The sequence below is a fragment of the Pongo pygmaeus genome, chromosome 12, assembly GCF_028885625.2.
Source record: "Pongo pygmaeus isolate AG05252 chromosome 12, NHGRI_mPonPyg2-v2.0_pri, whole genome shotgun sequence".
Taxonomy (NCBI): domain Eukaryota; kingdom Metazoa; phylum Chordata; class Mammalia; order Primates; family Hominidae; genus Pongo; species Pongo pygmaeus.
In genome coordinates this window covers 132,713,235-132,733,799 of record NC_072385.2, presented here as the reverse complement: position 1 = coordinate 132,733,799, position 20,565 = coordinate 132,713,235, and the positions used below count along the sequence as shown (strand labels likewise).

At 46.2% G+C, this 20,565-nt stretch overlaps 1 protein-coding gene across 5 annotated transcripts in view; it reads left to right on the top strand.

Annotated features, from left to right (window-relative positions):
• The first annotated feature begins 1,113 nt into the window (after positions 1 to 1,113).
• The window catches only part of TPO (thyroid peroxidase), a 126,944-nt gene continuing 107,492 nt past the window's right edge, over positions 1,114 to 20,565 (top strand). For 2 of the 5 annotated variants that reach the window (XM_054475237.1, XM_054475235.1), the window contains exons 1-4: positions 1,114 to 1,196; positions 2,061 to 2,155; positions 9,565 to 9,649; positions 18,234 to 18,403. In XM_054475237.1, the coding sequence (XP_054331212.1) occupies positions 2,062 to 2,155; positions 9,565 to 9,649; positions 18,234 to 18,403 (349 nt within the window). In that variant the 5' untranslated portion in view covers positions 1,114 to 1,196; position 2,061. Of the gene's footprint in view, positions 1,202 to 2,060; positions 2,156 to 9,564; positions 9,650 to 18,233; positions 18,404 to 20,565 lie in introns of those variants that run through there. The other 3 variants (XM_054475236.1, XM_054475234.1, XM_054475238.1) reach the window with 2 other exon arrangements.

The following is a 20,565-nucleotide window of genomic DNA, read 5'->3' as shown; positions in this document are numbered from 1 at the left end:
GGTCCTTCCTCTCTGTCCAAACCCCACCCTCCTAGTGACCATTCTCAGGGTGCATGGAGGGATTATATCACTGCTGGCTGATCTCCTCCCTGCTCTTCAGAGCTTGTCTAACTTATTTGTTATCTTCACCCATTTGATGGGTGTGTGATGATGATTGAGGGGAGAATGTTATCTTTTAAAGGCAAATCGTCACATTCTTGGGCTTCAGAACATCTTCTAACAAACAGATTAATGTTCTGAAGTATTTGCATCATGTTTTAGCATTTAGTTTCAAATTACCTAGAGGAAGCATCAGTCACATTTGGAGAAGGGGAAAGAGAAGGAGAAAGATGAAGATGATTTTCACAAACTAGAAAACCACAGGACTTCCAGGGGCATGAAGAGGCTCCAAGTCTCAGGAGCAGGTCATTGAAGATGTGTTATTTTATCATTTTCATGATGAGATACAGCCTGAAAGCAGATCACCCATGAAAACATGTCATCTTCCAGTGTTCAGAGTGCAGTCGTGGTGACCTTCCTACCAGGCATCTCTGTCTTTGTGGGGACTCTTTTGATGGGTGCTTGATGAGGACTGAGGGGAGAATGTCTGTGTGGTGGCGAACACATACTGGACTGTGCTCATTTTTCACCTCAACAAATTGGAAAAAAGTGTACTTTATTCACCTCTTAGTGATAAGAAAACTAGGGGCTCAGGGACAGGAAGCAACAGGCTCAGAGTTGTAGAGTGAGTCATCAGTGGGCCCGGGAGCTGCACCCAACCCAATCCTCGGAAGATTAACAGCCCCTTTTTCACAGGGTATTTAACTGCAAAAGTAAGAGGGAGGAAAATGCAAGTGTCAAAAGGCTGGATTTAGTTGATTTATTCTTTCTCCCTGTATAATTTTTCCCCTCTTCTTCCTAACTCATTCGGCCAGAGGCTGGACTGCATGTGGACCCAGATGACATGGCACTTTGTTTCTGACCAGTCAGGACACACAAGAGGCCCGTCACAAACACAACAAAGCCCGCAGACATTCTGTTCCCACGAAGAACGGACGCCACTCCATTTCCTAGCATCTTGACGGGCTATCAGAGCGTGGAGTCGGTTTATAAGGCGGGTAACCAAGTCCCTGGAAGGCAATTGAGGCGCCCATTTCAGAAGAGTTACAGCCGTGGAAATTACCCAACAGTGCAGTTGGCTGAGAAGAGGAAAAAAGGTCAGGTTGTAAAGCTTTTTATTTTTCCATTTTCTAAGAGAAATTCATCATTGGAACTAGGAAAGCGGCCCAAGAGAGGCTGTAATTTGGGCCATTATAGCAGGTATGGGTGGCGTGTCTCAGCAAAGCTGACTGACTGACTGATGAGTGCTGTCTGCAATGACCTCCGCTGGAACACGTAAGTCCTGTAGGGTCGATTCCTAGATCACCGTCTACTGAGACACATTCCTGTCAGCACGGACTCACTGGTGCTATCCTGCTTAACAAAATTAGTGGCTCAAAAATAGCCACAGAAAGCCTAAGAGAAGAAAACAAGGATTTGAAAGTAGAAATGATGAATTTTGAATCTTCTGTTTTGTCTTAACAACTAGAATTCTAAAATCATTTTATGGACGCAAGAATGCTTTAAGAAATTCAGTAGGCATTTAGGGGTTTTATTTATCACTTTTATAAAGACTAAATTTCTAATAGTATTCACTTTTTGCCACATAGATGCATTAGGGGAAACAGATTTTTTTCATTCCCAATAATTATTCCCAGTACTGTCATACTATTTGACATTACCAAAAATTTCAATAGGTTATTAGTGAGATATATTGGCAACTGGAGCTGCCAAACATATAAACTCTGTTTTTGAATAATCGGGGCCTGGGAGGCCTGCTCAGCACTGCAGCTTCTGTGCACCTCCTGACATGGACGGCGACTCTGGCCTCGCAGACCCTAGGCCTGTGAGGGTCACTCACCGCGGTAAAGGCTGCGTGGAGTCAGTGAGGGGAGCCCCTCAGCAAGGAGACAAGGACACAGCAGTTCTCGCGGCCTTGTCAGTGCTTGATTGCATACTCTGTTTCTTTCCGTTAATTTTAGAATGAGAGCGCTTGCTGTCCTGTCTGTCACGCTGGTTATGGCCTGCACAGAAGCCTTCTTCCCTTTCATCTCGAGAGGGAAAGAACTCCTTTGGGGTAAGTAGCAAATACATTGTGGTCTTCTGGCCTTATAAAGTTATTTTTCACACTTACTAAAATAGAGGGCATAATGGTAGCTCCTGAGAGTCAGTTTAGGCCCCTGTAGTGTATGCTTTCTTATGCTTAAGAAAAAAAAATTGTAATTCTTGATTTTAGAAGGATTGAAATACGTACATTTCTTTCTTTAAAAAAGAGCTGATTTTCCTTGGATGATACAATAGACAATTTTCACTTTTACCTATTCATATATTTGAAAAAAATTCTTTGGGAGTTTTTTTCTTCCTTTGCTACAGAATTATCTTTTATTAAATAACTTCTGTGATGGATTTTCTGGAATCAGTATGCTACTATGTGAAAACAAGTTAAGAAAGCTACTGAGATGCAGTGGTTAAAATAATCACAGATCGAACTCTTCACTTTTCTTTTGATAAAATAAATAAAGTCCCAAACCCTGAAAACAAGTTTCACTGGAGCGAACACTGCAGGGGCATTTGCCTGGACACTTCACCCCATGGACACCGCTGGCCCTGGGAGCAGGTGACACCTCACCGGGCAGGTCCATGGGCCTCTGCACACAGTCCCGGGGCCCCAGAAGCAGGTGACACCTCGCTGGGCAGGTCCCTGGGCCTCTGCACACAGTCCCGGGGCCCTAGGAACAGGTGACACCTCGCTGGGCAGGTCCCTGGGCCTCTGGACACAGTCCCGGGGTCCCTGGAGCAGGTGACACCTTGCCAGGCAGGTCCCTGGGCCTCTGGACACAGTCTCGGGGCCCCTGGAGCAGGTGACACCTCACTGGGCAGGACCCTGGGCCTCTGCACACAGTCCTGGGGTCCCAGGAGCAGGTGACACCTCGCTGGGCAGGTCCCTGGGCCTCTGGACACAGTCTGGGGGTCCCTGGAGCAGGTGACACCTTGCTGGGCAGGTCCCTGGGCCTCTGGACACAGTTTGGGGGCCGTGGAGCAACACTAGCACCTCTGCCCTCACCAGCCTTTCCCAGGACTGGAGGCCTTGTCTGTCATTCAGGGTCACAGACTCTGAAGTCCTCGCTGCTCCCAGCCACACCCAGCCCAGCCTCCTGCTGGGGGCCACATTTTACTCCAATTTTTCTGCATCTCAGGACTTCACAACCATATTAGGAGCTGCAGTGAAATCCATAGCAGAGTCGTAGGCTCCTTAAAAAACTCTCTCCCTCCACAGCCCACAGGACGTGCTGGTCACTGCCCACTCTGAGATCAGGGAAGCCGTGGGGCCTCTCCCTGCCAGCTTCCATCCATGCCCCAAGGATGGGCTACTCACCCCTAATTCCTGTCCCTCACCTGCAAATGGAGAACGCTGGAAAATTACTCATCACAGTCATTATTCGTGAGCAAGAATGAGATACTCCATTTAAAGTGGTGAATGCAGTACCCTGGCAATCACCAAAAAACAAAAAATAAAAATGGAGTCACAATATAAAGAACCTCAGGAAAAACTGATTTTGCATCTTCCCAGAATAAATCAGTCACTCTATCACCTGGAACATGCTAGATGTTCAGCCAATGGTTTGTAAATTAATTACTTTGTTACTTTATTTCATATTTAGTAAGGACCTGGTTGTATAAAACCATAGTAAAACATGTTAGAAGTCAAGAGCTAGTTATGAACAAGTCGTTATACATGAGAGCTATTCAACAAAATATTTAAAACTTTGTAACATGTTTTTTAATTTTAAAAATCACGTTTAAAAAGCCATCAGGAATGCAGTATCCACAGCTTTTGCTAAAACAGTGTTTAAAAATTATTTTTCCATCTCTGAGAGATTTGACCTTTTCCTTTTGCTTAAACTTTTGGTTGATACATCACGAGTGCACAGGATGGCAGCTGACAACTGCCCTGGGTGCTGGGCACATCCTTCTGCCTGCTCCAATATTTCAAAGCTGATTTATTATTTGCTTCAAATGTGAATGAGTTACTGAAAAAATATTATGTGTCTCACAGTATTTCTATTTTACATCCTTTAATAGTTGTTTTGCAGCTTTAAATCTGTTTGGAAAATGATGCCCAATGACTGTGTGTGGGTTTATGTCACCTGTGCTTACAGACATATGAAGCAAAAACCTTGGCCTGCTCCCCAGCCTCTATGCAGGACAAGCCAAAGAGCAGGCAGTGGCAGGGCCAAGAGAATCCAGGCTCCCCCTGGACCACACACAGTCACCGTAAGCAGATGGTGCTCCGGGAGGTCCTGCTTGGTGGGTGGCTCACCCATTATGTGTCAGGCACCCATTTTACAGGTCAAAACATAGAGGTCTGGAAGTCTCAGAAGCAGCAAGGCTGTGGCCACTCAGTCTCACGTCCCAGGTCTTTACAGAGAACCAACACACATCCTCATACTTGAAGCTCGATAAGTACTCAGTGAAAAGTATCAGGCCAGTGTCGTGACTCACATCTGTAATCCCAACACTTCGGGAGGCTGAGGCGGGGAAGATCACTTGAGGCTAGGAGTTCAAGACCAGCCTGACCAACATGGCAAAACCCCATCTCTACTAAAAATACAAAAAAAATTAACTGGGCGTGGTGGTGCCCACCTGTCATCCCAGCTACTCGGGAGGGAAGGCACGAGAATCAGTTGAACCCAGGAGGTGGAGGTTGCAGAGTCGAGATCACACCACTGCACTCCAGTCTAGGTGACAGAGTGAGAATCTATCTCAAAAAAAAAAAGAGAGAAAAAAAAGAAAAGCATCAGTCCTGGATAGAGTTTAGTTTGTATCAACTTGTCTGCAACCTGTAGGAAGGTGAGAATAAGAAGGGAAAGATCTCGGCCAGTGCTCAGACTGGGTGGGTGCAGGAGAGACTCTTGTTCCAGAGCAGGAACCCCTAGGGTCAAAACACAAAGAGAAATAAACTTCAGCACCTGAAAATTCTGTAATAAGAGTCTTTGAAAATGGAAAAAAAATCTATGCATGACCATTGTTGTCTAAGAGAAGTTTGCTATCAATCCCTCCTCTAAAGCCCTGAACAGAGTGTTCTTCATGGAAGCCCTGTGTATTCATCACCACACAGGCTGAGAGGCATTCCAGCATTTGTGCAAAATCAAGATTTATGTGCAATTATCTTTATGGCAAATGTTCCACAAGTTATAGCTGTTAAAAGAAAATAAGATGCAAATGAACAACAGGAAGCAGAGGCGCTGCCTGCAGCCTGGGAAAATTTGGGAAGCTAGCCTAATGAGTGAATTTGTTTTAAAAGGAAAGTTGGCAAACCTTATTCCAGTTCATTAAATTTCAACAAACAGCAATGATTAAAGTGAGAATCAACACACAACTCTAAACAGGAATCAAGCACTTAGAATTAGGAGCAAAGCTCTGGCCCTGGGGGCTTATGGTTTTGGAGAAGAAAGATTTTTGGCTTTCATTTATATATTTTACATAAACAGCCTTTGGAACAAGGCAACTTCCTTCTTCTTTCTGAAATATGGTATGTTCTTGCCTAATGTGTCCCTGAATCCCACCTCTTTTATGAACAATATGAATATGCATAAAGGAGAATTTGGGGGTACCGTGCCATGAGCCCCTCAGAGCAGGAGCAATCTTGAGACAGCGCAGGCAGAGAACAGCCGGCGGCTTCTCCAGAGCAAGTAATTAAGTCCCGTGACTCCCTAGAATTCAGTGCTCAGTTTGAAAAAAATAAACTTCGGGTTCAAACTCCCTAAGTCTATGGTCCTTGCATCAGACACCTCTTCCCTGGGACTGCTGGGAACCGAGGAAGGAAGGGCACTGCAGAGCTAACGATGGCAAGGGGCTCAGAGCGGCCACCCCAGCTCCCTGGTGGCAGGAGAGCTTATGTGAGCTGATGGAAACTGAGAAGCGGCAGATAAAGGAAAAGCCATCTGCCCTCTCTCTATTTACCTAAAAGTAGAACATAGATCCACAAAAGTGACCCTTTCCCTCTCCAGCAGAAAGGACAGAAATTTATCACCGGGGACCCCAGGCCTTCAACAGCCTGGAACCAGCCCCAGAGGCATTTGTGTGGCAAACCTCTGCAGCCCTGGCCTCCCTTCCTGTAGTTGCCCCAGAGAGGCCTCCTCACGGTATTTCCTGGGAGCTCAAAGTCCTTTGTTTTGGTCTTGTATCTTCTTGGAAAATGATTGTTCTTTTGCTGAGGGGCTGTGCAGCAGAGTTCTAACAATCCGTTCGAGTTTCCATCTCGTGGTGCTCAGGGGGCTCCTTCGTGGAAGCAGGAGGCCAGGCTAATAACCCCTGTGAGTTTTCCTCCTGTGACTCTGCCTTTTGTCAGTCTAATTTACAATGCCCCAGAAAATTAATCTAAGATGCAGGGAGAGAAAAGGTTTCTTCCTCCCCTATAGATGGATGTCAGTCATCTCTATTCAGCCAAGAAGTAGTTAACCTAAACAATGAAAACACCACCGGTTCCAGTAGACTTGAGACTATCAGATGAGAATTATGTATCTGGGAGGAAGTTTTCAATACAAAAATGGATTTATTTTATGAAACTTAAAAGACAATAATAATCTTCAAGCCTATAAAAATGTTTTAATTCTGTAAAATATTTTACAATAAGAAAAGAAACTAAAGACTAAGCAACATGTGATCAGTTAAACTTAAATAACAATATATTAATATTGGTCAATAACAAGGAATGATCTCTCTAGTAACTGCCATTTCTAAGCATAGTAGAGAAGGATAAGCATGTTTTTGTATATTTAATCAGTTGGTTCTTAAACAATTGTCAAGTGCCTGCTGAAAACCAGTCTTTAGTCTTGGTCGTGAATAGCGCAGAACTCTGCAGAGCCCTGAAGAGACTCAGTGACAGGATGCATATACACAGGTGGTGTGAGTGACAGAGCTAATTTTTTTTCTGGTACCTAAAGATCAGCAGGATCAAAATTTCATAAAGGAAGAGCTGGGAGCTTGAGATTGACAATTTCATGAGATGAAGGATAAATTGTGCATTACTTCCACAGCTCTGCAACATGGAGACTGGTCTTGGGCAGGTTGTGGATGTCCTGGATTCTGAGAAAGATCTGCATGCAATTCAGTGGGCATCAGGAGCCTTCAGATGCTTTCATCAAAGGCACAGGCACAAGCAGGCCTTAGTTTAGAAAGGTCACTTGGGTGACAGCAGGAGGGACAGAAGGATGGTGGGGAGATCAGTGCAGGAGCCAGTCGAGAGCTCCTTCTACTAAGGCAGTAGAAAGTGAGACTGGCAAGGGCCAGGCAGGAGCAGAACATTCTCCCAGAGATATTATGGGGAAATCCACACCATATCGTGAGTGAAAGGCAAGGAAAGCCATGGCTGGGCTTCTTGCTTGGGGATTTGAGCTAGCAGGGTGGTTATTTCAGGCTGTTAACACCCCTCAACAGGGAACAGAGGAGGATGGCGTGACTCAGGAGAGAAGTTCAAGTTGAAAACCGGCGTTTGGGAGAGGACCAAAGGAGGGTGAGAGGAGAGGGCAAAGATCAGAGGAGCCAGAAATGCACCCGAGGTGACACTCACGGGAGGGAGACCACCGAGAGAAGAGAGCCACGGTGACCAAGGCTGAGAGAGAGAGCGGCCAGAGACCGAAAGCAAAAGGCACGACAGACAGCCGGGAGCACTGAGCGCTTACCGGGCCCTGGACCAAGAGCCGTGCAAACCTCTCTCTAAAACCATCCTAAGATGTAACTCTGTGCACTTGCCAGGCCCTCGGCCCAGAGCTGTGCAAACTTCTCTCTTCAGAGCACACTTGCGAGGCCCTTGGCCAAGAGCTGTGCAAACTTCGCTCTAAAACCATCCTAAGATGTAACTGCAGCTAGGAGAGAAAACCGCGCCAGGTGAAGTGATCTGCCGCGTCACTCGGAGATTGACTTGTCTCACTCCAGAGCCCATGGCCGTCACCCCTCTGCCACTTAAGGATGCCGGCAACATCCCAAAAGCACCAGAGTCCTGAGGGGGCGGGGGGGTTACTGCATTTGGCAAATAAGCGGCATGGCTGACCTCAGAATACAAAATGTGAGTTGAGTTGCCCAGGCAGTTGCAGTGGGTTTAGAAGGAAATAAGAGGAAAATAAAGGAAAATTCCAAGTGTCTTATATCTCAAGCTTTTGTGGGAACAGGAGCTTCCCTGGCTCTTGAGAGCTGAAAGAAATCTTCATAAAGCCTGGAATGCTGGTCCTTGTGGTCTACACCTGCCACCGGTCCTGCGATGCCCAGGCTGCCCCTTCCCTCTCGGCTCCTACTTACTCTTGGTGGCATCGTCCCACATTGCACTGTCCCAAGCACGCACACACTGGCGTAAAGCCAGGTCCCCTGTTCAGATTCCACACCCAGAGCCCGCAGCTCTGATGGCTGTGCTGGGGGTCCCCGGGGAGCTGTGAGCCCGTGCTGGGTGTCTCTCCCTCCCTCCTGCCCTTGCCCCAGGAAGCCCCACACCGGGGGGCTCTTTTCATTGCTCTCTGCCCAACCCTGAGGGGTCACCCTCTGCCCCAAGTGCTTAACCACCGGTTACTCATCCCAGAACCCAAGAGAAATCCAGCACAGAGGTTTTCTTAACTTTGCTGTATCACACTGTAAGAAACTGGGTGGCCAATGGAACAGACGGAGCAGGGCAGAGTGAGCAGGAAGAGGTGATGCTGGGGAATTTGTTTGCTCCTTGGGTGAGGACGAGCATGGAAGGCGCGTGGGGCTGAAGCCTTGAAGATCCTGCAGGTGCCTCTCCTGGACCGACCTCGTGCAGGCGCCTCTCCTGGACCGACCTCGTGCAGGCGCCGCGTTGGGCCATGGGCAGAGCGAGAGCCTGGTGTCCCCTTCAGGGACTTCTATTTGCTTTTAGGAGCCAATTCATTCCTTTGGTGAAGTATTGATGCTACACAGGTGAATTTAGTAACAGGACTGACCTGTGAACACGGCCGGAAACACTTGCCATCTTCCTGTTACCCCATCTGGAAGTTCACGTTGTTACCCAGAAATGGGATCTTAACCTCTTAAACATTCCAGGTGCTAAAACAAATAACATAGGAGAGCTTTCATTGGAAAATGCTGGTATAGTGGAATTATTTTATCTTTTATTAAGTACACAAGATAGGCAAATCTTATTATCAACTTTACCACTAGCTCAGGTAACCAGTGATGAATGTTCAGAACAAAAGTTATTCAGAATTATTTGAAGTGGTTTGGGCAAGTGAGAAATTAAGGTGAGTAGCTCTCTCATCCCATCCTCCAGGCAGCTCCGTGCAGTGGGGGTGGACGCCCCTCTGTAGCAGGGAAGTGAAGGCCTGTGGAGGGGAAGCGACCCTGGGACCTGGCTGCCTGCCTGTCCTGGCAGCCTCGTGGGCATCACCACAGCAAGATGGGCTCGAGGGACAAAGCAACACTGTCAGTGAATCGCCGAACTGTCATTGTGCCTTGACTGTGTGACATTCTATTCCGTAGGAAAGCCTGAGGAGTCTCGTGTTGCCAGCATCTTGGAGGAAAGCAAGCGCCTGGTGGACACCGCCATGTACGCCACGATGCAGAGGTGAGCCCTGTGGAGGGGCCGCTGCCCCGAGTGCCACCTATGGGCGCATCCTCCCTGACATCTGCACACGTGTGGCCTAATTTTCACAATTGCAAATGAAAACCTGAAGCTTGCCATTGTTAATTTACTTCCTCAGTGTCATGTGCAAGCAGCAGACAGAACTGGTATTTAATCTCCAATTCTTTGTTTAGCAAGACACAAAGGAAGAGCACCCTGATCCAATTAGCAATTACATATATCCTGACTAAAAGACAGTAGAGGCTGACATCCTGATAGCACAACCAGCCTCTCTTCTCAAGGATTAGGACAGATTAAGGAGGAAAAGAGAGACCTAGATCCCAGATCTTTGGTGTTGTGATGTAACTGTAACATTACCTGTGGTATAGAATAAAGAATTAAATGAGGCTCTCCTCCATTTTTGAAATAATTAGCATTTGTAATTATATAGCAGACACCACTATTAAGAATATTGTGGTCTCATATTACCTGTCTAGAAAAAGAAAAGAAAAACAAAAAACAAAAAACCTGTAAAGCAGTTTGTCCTCCCAAGCTTATTATTTTGTAGGAAGTTGACTAATAATTATATAAGTTCTCGAGATACAAAATATCAAAAGACAGCAGTTAATTTATTCCAAATTTCTATTATTCCAGTCAGAAAAATACCTTACTGTTCATATTGGCTGCAAACAAATTATTATTTATTTTCTAAAAATTGAATCAAAGGGAAAAGAAAGAGAAACACTATTTCTCATAAATTCACGCACACTTTAGTATGTCTAAAATGGGCAGGAATTCCTGGGGAAGACATGGCAGTGGGGGTGGATACCAACTGCGTAGTAAGAAGTGTGTGCTGCTCTCTTAGTAACAATTTGTGAACCCAAGTATCTAAGACAGATCTCAGTCAATTTGGAACGTTTATTTTAATAAGGATAAGGATGCACCCATGACGCAGTGTCAGGAGGTCCTGAGGACACGTGCCCAAGATGGCTGAGGCACAGCTTGCTTTTACACATCTTAGAGAGACATAAGACATCAATCAATACGTGTCAGATTTACATGGTGGGGAGCTTCCAGGTCATAAGTAGATGTAACAGTTTTCTGATTGGCAGTTGGCTGAAAGAATTATTAACAGTAGGACGGAATGTCTGGGTTATGTTAAGGGGTTATGGACACCAAGGTTTTATGAGCTTCACAGAGAAGAGATGGTGAATGTTTCTTATCAGACTTGAGGTCTGTGTTGGTATTGATGCTGGAGCGGTAGAAGGAGGCATGTCTGACCCTAACCACCTTCCATCGTGACCTGACCCAGCTTTTCAGGCTGACTTTGGAATGCTCTTGGCCAAGAGGCAAGGTCCACTCAGGTGGTTAGGCGAGGACATTAGAATTTTATTTTTAGTTTACAAATTGCATGTTAACAGAACCCTTTTGAAATCAATGCCTTGATCCTAAGGATGCATTAGAGTGAGGGAAGCCCGGGAGAGGTATCAGCTGGGGAGACTATTGGAAAGATTTGCCTTTTGATAGTTCTCAAAAAATACACTATACACCTATTCCAACTATGTTTCTTTCCTTAAGAAATACTGTTTCTACTGTGGAACAGTCATTGTTCTAGATGCCAGGATACAGAGATGAGTTTGATCATTTCGTATTCTCAAAAGTCCATGCCCCTTCTGTGCAGTCATTGTTCTAGATGCCGTGATACAGAGATGAGTTTGATCATTTCATATCCTCAAAAGTCCATGCTCCTTCTGTGCAGTCATTGTTCTAGATGCCGGGATACAGAGATGAGTTTGACCATTTCATATTCTCAGAAGTCCGTGCTCCTTCTGTGCAGTCATTGTTCTAGAGGCCGGGACACAGAGATGAGTTCAATCATTTCATATTCTCAGAAGTCCGTGCTCCTTCTGTAAAGACAGACACCTGAAGAGGGCACTTCATTTAGGGATGAATTTATTACAGATCATCAGGAAACATGATGGTTGGTTGGTTAGAGAACTGACTGACTTTGCATAAAAGTTTTAATAATAATAAAATACTTTTATCCTTCAAAACACATCTAGTTACTTTAGAGCCGAAAAGGAAAAAAAAAAAAAAAACTTTTCTAAATAATACTATCTGAAGCTAGAGTGTGCCTAAGTCATTTCTTCCACTCACTCATGGATGGCAGTGTGGCCCCAGGCTTTTGGAAAGTGATAGGAAAGCACAGAGCCTGCCCAAGGAGTGTTTACGAAAACGGAGCGTCCGAGACCACCCTACCCGCCTCATTCATCACTTCACTTACCTGGGTAGCATGGGGCCAGGGACAAAGGACTTTGCTCCCAAGGTAGATGGGGCCAGAGTTTTAGTGTTTGCGCTCATTCCCTGAGAGCAGCTCCCATACAGCAATGGAAAGGAGACCAGGGCAGGCTGCACACAGGAGGGGCCGCATCTGGGGAGGGGGGCCCTGTGCCTGGGGACCCAGATCTTTATGACATGCAGTGAGCATGCCGGCCCAGGCTCTGGGGAAGAGCATCCCTGTTTGATTGGAGAGTGCAGTGTGTTCTGGAGGGAGATACGACCTCCAGGGAGGCAGGGGAGGGTTCCGGGGCCTGCGGCCCAGGCTGCACCAGCAACCAGGTTCACCTGCAGCAGCCAGAGCCTGTGAAGGGAGGCAGGCAGGGGCAGAATCTGCCCATCCATTGTGTCTGGGCCACCTGGCCAGTGTGGCTGGTAGTGAGTGGCCCCATGAGCTGCGGGGGTGGGGGTGAGTGTGCCCTTGACCTGGCGACCTGGCAGGCACCCCTCGGACAGGGCGGTGTGCTTTTCTCCCACCATGGCAAAAAGCGGGCACTGCAGATCTGCCCCCTCCACCTGCCATGAGAGCGGGAGCAACTCTCTCCCTTTCTCCCCTTCGTAATTTTATAATTTCGGCATGGACAGAAGAAGCATCTGCATAAGGAGGCTGTGGGTCCAGGAGACCAGAGGCCGAGGAACCAAATGCTCCCATCAGTCTCAGTTGCTCACCCCACGGTCTGTCCAGGCTCACACTCCTTGAGCAGTAAATTCATTCCTTTTTAGTATTCAGGGACCGTTTCCAATATTCACAATTCGCTGTGAGTTCCAGGGTGTATTCAGCCTGGAATATCTGCACCTAGATTGGTGATACCATTTGAGTCTGTTTACTGTTCACAGTGAAACACTCTGGGCATTACTGGGATGGCAGACAGAACAGCTAAAAGAGTGTTATTATTTATCAAATGAAGCTATTGGATGATGTCCCCAAACCGAGAGTGATCCGGAGAATTCGTGGGAACGCACATTTGATGCATGGCTCTGTGTGGGCTCTTCACATTAAGAATGTGAAACCAGCTAGAGTCAAAATTTCCCTAATTTGAGTTTGATTTTCAGATATTTTGCTGCAATTAAGAGCCTGCAAGTGTCACCTATTAATACCTTGCTTATGTTCTGAAGCTGAGGTCTTAAAGTAACATGCAGCCCTGGCCTGGGCTGCAAACTGTGTCTGCATTCGGAATGACCCATGGCTGAGGCCCCCGGGAAATAGCAGCAGATGAACAGAGCAGACTGTGGCTTGTGGGGTGGTTGAAGCACCTTTCCAGGCTCTCCTGAACTGAGCTCCCTGCAGGCTGGGCTCTGCAGAACATGGACATGACGGGAAAGTGACCAGCCAGCAAGGGAGAGCCATCTGAGCTGCACGGCAGCTGCAGGGACGAGAAGGGCTGGCATGGGCAGCATGGCCTGGGGACCTATCCGGGGGATCCACTGGGTGATACCCTCCAAGTCATGATCAAGAGCTGAGCTCAGTTTCCCAGACCCCTGCTTTCCTGACGTACCCCTTTTGGGCCCAGATTGTGTTGTCCCATGTGTGCCAGGCAAAAGAAGGGATGAGACAGGTGAGCCCTCGAGTGGGTGCAGGTGTTGTTCTAGGAGGCAGAGAAAGTGGATTTCATCAAAAGGAGCACCCTTGGCCTTCAGACCTCCAGAGAATTCTCGTCCTTCCTATTAGCCAAATGTCTTGCTCAGATAGATTTTAGATAAATGTCTCCAAGGAAAGCACGCGTTTTCGGAAGGGTTGCTATCCTATCTACCATGGCGAGTCCTGGGGAACCTGCACAGGTTCTTATGCTCTGGCTCTGCTGCTGCTGTGACTGACAATGTCACTTGTGTCTGGGCCAGGAGCCTTCTGTCTTTGGCTGGCATCCATGAACTGTGGCTGGCTAATGTGTTAGTTATAAGTAGCTACAATCTCAGTGTCCTCAAAGTTCATGACTATATAGTACCTTTTACAAGCATGTCAGCAGATCTAAAACACATATATTTTATATTTTAAGTTAAATATCACATGCATTTGTATGTACATGAGGTTATTTCTAACATATTTGGTGCACGTGTATAATTTTTTATCTTACTATCATCTCTATCATTCACTGGATGTCTATGTGGTGCAAGCTACTTAATTTTCAATGAATTAATTTCCTCATCTATAAAATTGGCATAATTATTGTATTTCTCTCACAAGCCGATATGGTTTGGATGTGCGTCCCCTCCAAATCTCGTGTTGAAATGGGATTCCCAATGTTGGAGGTGGAACCTGGTGGAAGGAGTTGGATCATGGGGGCGGATCCCTTGTGAATGATTTGTCCCATCCCCTTTGTTTTTGCTCAGTTACTTCACGTGAGATCTGGTTGTTTAAAAGTCTGTGGCACCTCCCCCACTCTACTCTCTTGTTCCTGCTCTTGCTCCGGGACCTGTCCACTCCCCATTCAACTTCTGCCATGGTTGTCAGCTTCGAGCCCCTCATCAGAAGCCAGGCAGGTGCAGGAGCCATGCTTATATAGCCAGAAGAACCGTGAGCCAATTAAACTTCTTTTCTTTTCTGGGTAAATTACCAAGTCTCAGGTATTTCTTTATAGCTAAGTAAAAATGGCCTAACACAGAAAATTGGTACAGAGGAGTGGAGTGTTTCTATAAAGATACCTGAAATTGTGGCAGTGGCTTTGGAACTGCGTAATGGCATGGGGTTGAAGAATTTGGAGGGCTCAGAAGAAGACAGAAAGACAAGGGAAAGTTTAGAACTTCCTAGAGACTTGCCAAATGACTGTGACCAAAATGCTTGTAGAAATAAGGACAGTGAAGGCCAGGCTGACATGGTCTCAGATGGAAATGAGGAACTTACTGAGAACTGGAGGTAGAGGTCGCCTGTGCTATGCCTTAGCAAAGAGCTTGGCTGCACTGTGTCCAAGTCGTGGAGATCTGTGGAAGTTTGAACTTACGAGTGATGACTTGGAGTATCTGGCAGAAGAAATTTCTATGCAGCAAAGCATTCAAAGTGTGGTCTAGCTGCTTCTAACAACCAACTGTCAGATATGAGAGCAAAGAAATGATTTGTATTTGGAACTTATACTTAAAAGGGAAGCAGAGCATAAATGCTTGGAAAATTTGCAGCCTACACACCTGATAGAAAACAATATACTGTTTTCAGGGCAAGAATTAAAGGGGGTTGCTGGAGTAACCGTTTGCTAGAGAAATTAGCATGACTAGAGGGGAGCTGAATGTTACTATCCAAGACAACAGGAAAAGGGCCTCGAAAAAAGCATGTTATAAGTCCTCAGGACAGCCCCTCCTGTCACAAGGCCAGAGATCTAGGAGGAAAGAATGGCTTCAGAGTCTAGACCTTGGGCCTCTTTGTCCTGTGCAGCCCAGGGACACTAATCCTTATATCCCAGCTGCTCTGGCTCTGGGCTTGGCTCAGAGGGGCCCAGGAACTACTCAAGCCATAGCTTGAACAGTCCAAGCCATAAGTGTCTATAGCTTTCACATGGTGTTCAGCCTTCAGGCTCACAGAATGCAAGAGTTAAGAAGACTTGGTGGCTTTCCCTAGATTTCAGAGAATGCATGAAAAAGCCTAGTGCCCAGGCAGAAGCCTACTTCAGGGGCAAAGCCCTCTCAGAATGACTCTACTAGGGCCATGCTGAGGGGAAATGCGAGGTTGAAGCCCCCACACAGAGTGCCCACTGAGACACTGCTTAATGGAGCTGTGGAAAGGGGGCCATCGCCCTACAGACCCCAGAATGGTAGATCCACCAGCAGCTTACACTCTGCACCTGAAAAAGCCTCAAGTGCTCAACTCCAACCCATGAGAGCAGCCAGGTGGGCTGTGTTCAAGGAAGCCACAGGGGCAGAGCTGCCCAAGGCCTTGGGAGCCCATTCCTCACACCGGGGTACAGGACACAGAGTCAAAGGAGATTGTTTCCGAGCTTTAAGATTTAACGAATTGCCTGCTGAGTATAGACTGGTATGGGTCCTATCAACCCTTTCTGTTGGCGGATTTCTCCCTTTAGAATGGAAAAATATACCCAATGCTGGTGCCCCCATTGTATCTTGCAAACATATAACTGCTTTTTTATCTCAGAGGCTCATAGGTAGAAGGACTCATCTCCAGATGAGACTTTGGACTTGGGACTTCTGAGTTAATGCCAGAATAAATTAAGACTTTGGGGGACTGTTGCGAAGGCACAATTGTATTTTGGAATGTGAGAAAGACACGGGATTTGGGGGAACGGGTAGAATGATAAGGTGTAGATGCTTTTCCCCCTCAAATCTAATGTTAAAATGTGATTCCGGATGTTGGAGGTGAGGGCTGGTGAGAGGCGAGTGGATCATGAGGGCCAATCCCTGATGAATGGGTTAGCCCCATCCTCTTGGTGATGAGTCAGTTCTTGCCCAGGAAGTCCATGTGAGACCTGGTTGTTTTACATTGTGTGGCACCTGCCTGCTTGACCTCTTGCTCCTTCTCTCACCATGTGAGACACCTGCTCCTGCTGCACCTTCCAGCATGACTGTGGCTTCCTGAGGCCTCCCCAGGAGCCAAGCAGATCCTGAGTCCATGTTTGCACAGCCTGTAGGACCTTGAGCCAGTTAAATCCCTTTTCCTTATGAATTACCCAGTCTCAAGTATTTCTTTACAGCAATGCAAAACATAGGTTAACAAGTAAGCTTTTTAAACATTTATTTTTACTGTATGTATTTCCAATGTGCAAAATGATGTTTTGATATACAAATACATAATGAAATGATCACTACCGTCAAACAAAATTAACGTACCCATCACCTTCCATAGTGATTGGTGTGTATGTGTGGTGAGAGCACTTAAAATCTCTCTTAGCACATTTGTTTTTAGTATTCAATATTATTAACTATGGAAGGAATGCAAGTGCTTAGCACAGCACCTAAAACTTTATTTTCACTCAGTAAACACTATATATTTTGGGGTTATTATTAATAAACAAAAATATAAACAATCCATTTAATTATGGCAGAACAACTGAAGAGAACAACTAGGTCACTTTTCCCAAAGCCACAGTGAGGTGATTCTTAGTCCTGAGCCTCATGTCTAAGTTGCAGAGGGAAGGAGTTTCTCCTGCCAGCTCCGTAGTTCTGTCTGGCCTCTGACAGTCACATACCTGCCGTGTTCACTTGGGCAGTGCTAGCCTCCTGTCAGCTGGAGAGGCCCCGCCCTGCAGACGACTCAGCCAGGGTAGCTGTCTGAAGCCCCCAGAGCACAGTCCGCTGTGGTCACTCTGCTTCTCCTTTGGGGCCTGGCCCTGCCAGCTTTGCTGTCCAAAGGTGATTGACTCAACCCTCAGGCAAGAAGGATGGTGAACCTGATGTAGTCCTCCCTTGGGTCCTGGGGACTCAGTAATTCCACTTTGCAGGTGCTTGGACAATGCTGTAATCCACCCAGGTGCTGGCAGCATTGTTGCAAAGGTCACCTCTGTCCTTTCTCTCCAGGTTCCCCAGGTCCTCAAATGCTAGTAGGCAGGCCCACTGTGAAACCTTGGATTGGTTCCCTGTAGCTGCTGCTGCTGAGAATCTAAAAAGGCCAGGTGCCTGTGCGGGAGACCAGGAGTAAGGGGAGGCCCCAGGTGAGGGGAGGCCCCAGGTGAGGGGAGGCCCCAGGTAAGGAGAGACCCCAGGTGAGGGGAGGCCCCAGGTGAGGGGAGGCCCCAGGTAAGGAGAGGCATTCAGATGAGGCAGGCTTCACATATTTCTTCTTCTATGAGGGTGTGTTTAGCTCTCACCGTGAACAGCTTTGCTGCCCCGTTCTGGGGCTGCATTGAGCCAATGCTCTGCACTGGAGTGGCAAAGGAAGAAGTTGGAGCTAGGACACATGCAGCTTCGGCAGGCTTTGGCTCTGAGATCAGGGCAGGGCTGTGCACTCCCCAGTCTCCTGTTTCATTAGCTGGGATGTAAACAAATCATATCTTGGTTTGGATGTGATGGCTTGTCCACAATTGTTATGAAAATCCAATTCATTCTGATATGGCGGTTTTGTAAAGGGCAAGTATGTGCCATTTTCCTCATCATTCACTACTGATGCGTCACTTACACCGTATTCCTGTTCCTAAACCCGATGACCCTGTGGACAGCAACTGCACACGTTTTACCTGTGCACAGCCCGCAGTGCCCGTCACATTGTCTGGGACACAGTAGTTACTCAATAAATGTCTGCTTAATTAATTAGTAATTAAGTACCAAAGCTACCATAGACAAATAATCTATTTTCTATCTTCTTTATGTGCCATAGAAACCTCAAAAAAAGAGGAATCCTTTCTCCAGCTCAGCTTCTGTCTTTTTCCAAACTTCCTGAGCCAACAAGTGGAGTGATTGCCCGAGCAGCAGAGATAATGGAAACATCAATACAAGCGATGAAAAGAAACGTCAACCTGAAAACTCAACAATCACAGCATCCAACGGGTAATGTGTGCCCCTCTCCCCACTGAGAAGCGGCAACTCCCGAAGGAGGACGCCTTGACTTTGTCCAGGGGCTGCTTGCTCAGGGCATGTTTTTTACTTGAGACCAAGCAGGATGGGACTCCAGCTCTTTCAAAGCATACAAGCTGCAATTTTTTAAAATGCTTACCAAACAGTCTCAATATCTTATTTTTCTTACTCTGGAAAATAGCTATTTCTCTCCTATTCAAATCAAATTTGAAAACTAGCTCAATAAGCTAAACATCCATTTTTTATGGTATAAAATAATTTAGGAATTTTCCCATAGCCCCCCTCTTAGTTAAAACTTGGCAAGCTCATTCATAAAACCTCTACAGTGAAAGGACTTCGTGTGTGAGGCAGCACATTGCAGGGAGCCCCATCTTCCCACTGAGTTGCTGGTGCCTTAGCAGAGATACCCCGGACCTTTGAGAGCCAATTTACTCATCTCTAAAATGAGGACAGTGGCACTGCTCACTCTGATGGCTATCAGAAGACCAGTGCATAAACCAGGAGCAAATGTCATTATTTCTTCAGCTCTAAAGCACTCTATGGGCATAAGATACTGAGATGGTGATGCAGGCAGTCAAAAGGCATATTGGTGCTTCCTATGATGCAGAGCAAGTCCGCGAAATGTCTTTTTAATTAATTTATCAAGAATTTTTTCTCTGCAGTGCCATGAGCTGCTTGGCCTCTGAGTTCTTCCTTCTAACTAGCTATAGATCAATTTGGTGCTGGTTACTTAGCTTTTAGAATAAGACAAACTTGGCTAAATCAGTATTAGCCAGAATTCTCAAATCCTAAACTTAACAGTGAAGTTTAATTAATTTCATAGCAAACTAAGATTCATTTGAAATGTCCTTTCTTTCAAACCATGTGGCTGAACAATGTTTCTAAGAACTTTTGGTCCACTGTCCTGTTACGGGACACTGTCCTGTCCACTGTCCTGTCAGGCCTCCTATGGAAATGGCAGTTCCTGATGTCAGAAGATGTGAGTCTTTCTGGCCCATGCCTTAGAGCCACATGCTCACTGCCGGGTCTGTAGACATAGATGTTTAGGAGAATAGGCTGAGGTATTTGGTCCAGGCTATAATGTAGAACTTAAGGACTCCATAATTTAGAATGTTTTAAAATGATTTCCATTGTAAGCATAGCCCATCTAGAAAATTTAGAATGTGAGGAACCTAAAAAGTTTTCCCATTACTTCATCACCAAGCCAGAACTCCATTAAAGGTCAGTGCCTGTCCTTCTAGGCTGCTCCTTCATGTTGGTCTTGTGTGTTACATGACTATGACCTAATAGTTCTTTTCTTTTTTTTTTTTTTTTGTTGAGATGAAGTCTCGCTCTGTCGCCCAGGCTGGAGTGCAGTGGCGTGATCTCGGCTCATTGCAAGCTCCGCCTCCCGGGTTCATGCCATTCTCCTGCCTCAGCCTCCTGAGTAGCTGGGACTACAGGCACCCACCACCACACCCGGCTAATTTTTTGTATTTTTAGTAGAGATGGGGTTTCACCATGTTAGCCAGGATGGTCTCGATCTCCTGACCTCATGATCCACCCTCCTTGGCCTCCCAAAGTGCTGGGATTACAGGCGTGAGCCACTGCACCTGGCCAATGGTTCTTTTCTATTGCACACGATTTATTGTCTGCAAGCACCTGCTTGAGGGCGTTCCTGTCAAGAAGAATCTGTGCTCAGCTTTTTGAAGAATGTGTAATCTTCCACTAACTGAATGCACACTGCAGTCCAAGGTTTACTTAACTGTTCCCATAGAGCCATCCCCATTGGACTGTTAGTGAGCATTCATGATTGAAAGACTAGTTTGTTTCTCTCATATCTGAAAATGGAATGCATTCCTTCCTGGCTTTTTTTTTCTATTGAATATCTCAATTTCACTGGTATCTTGTTAATCAAAGTTTTGTGGCATTATCCTCAAAGATTTATATAAACCATCTTGGAGAAGTAATCGATGATTACCTCTACTAATGGACAATAAAGCCACTCTCACTTTGATTTGTTGAATAACATATAAATTACAGTGACAGAATTGATCCAAAAAAAAACCATGAAATTGTTTTCCTGGGCTTTCGTCTCATCTGGAAAGATTTACAAGGGAACCAAAAATCAATACAAAGGAAAAATGAAAGGTTTT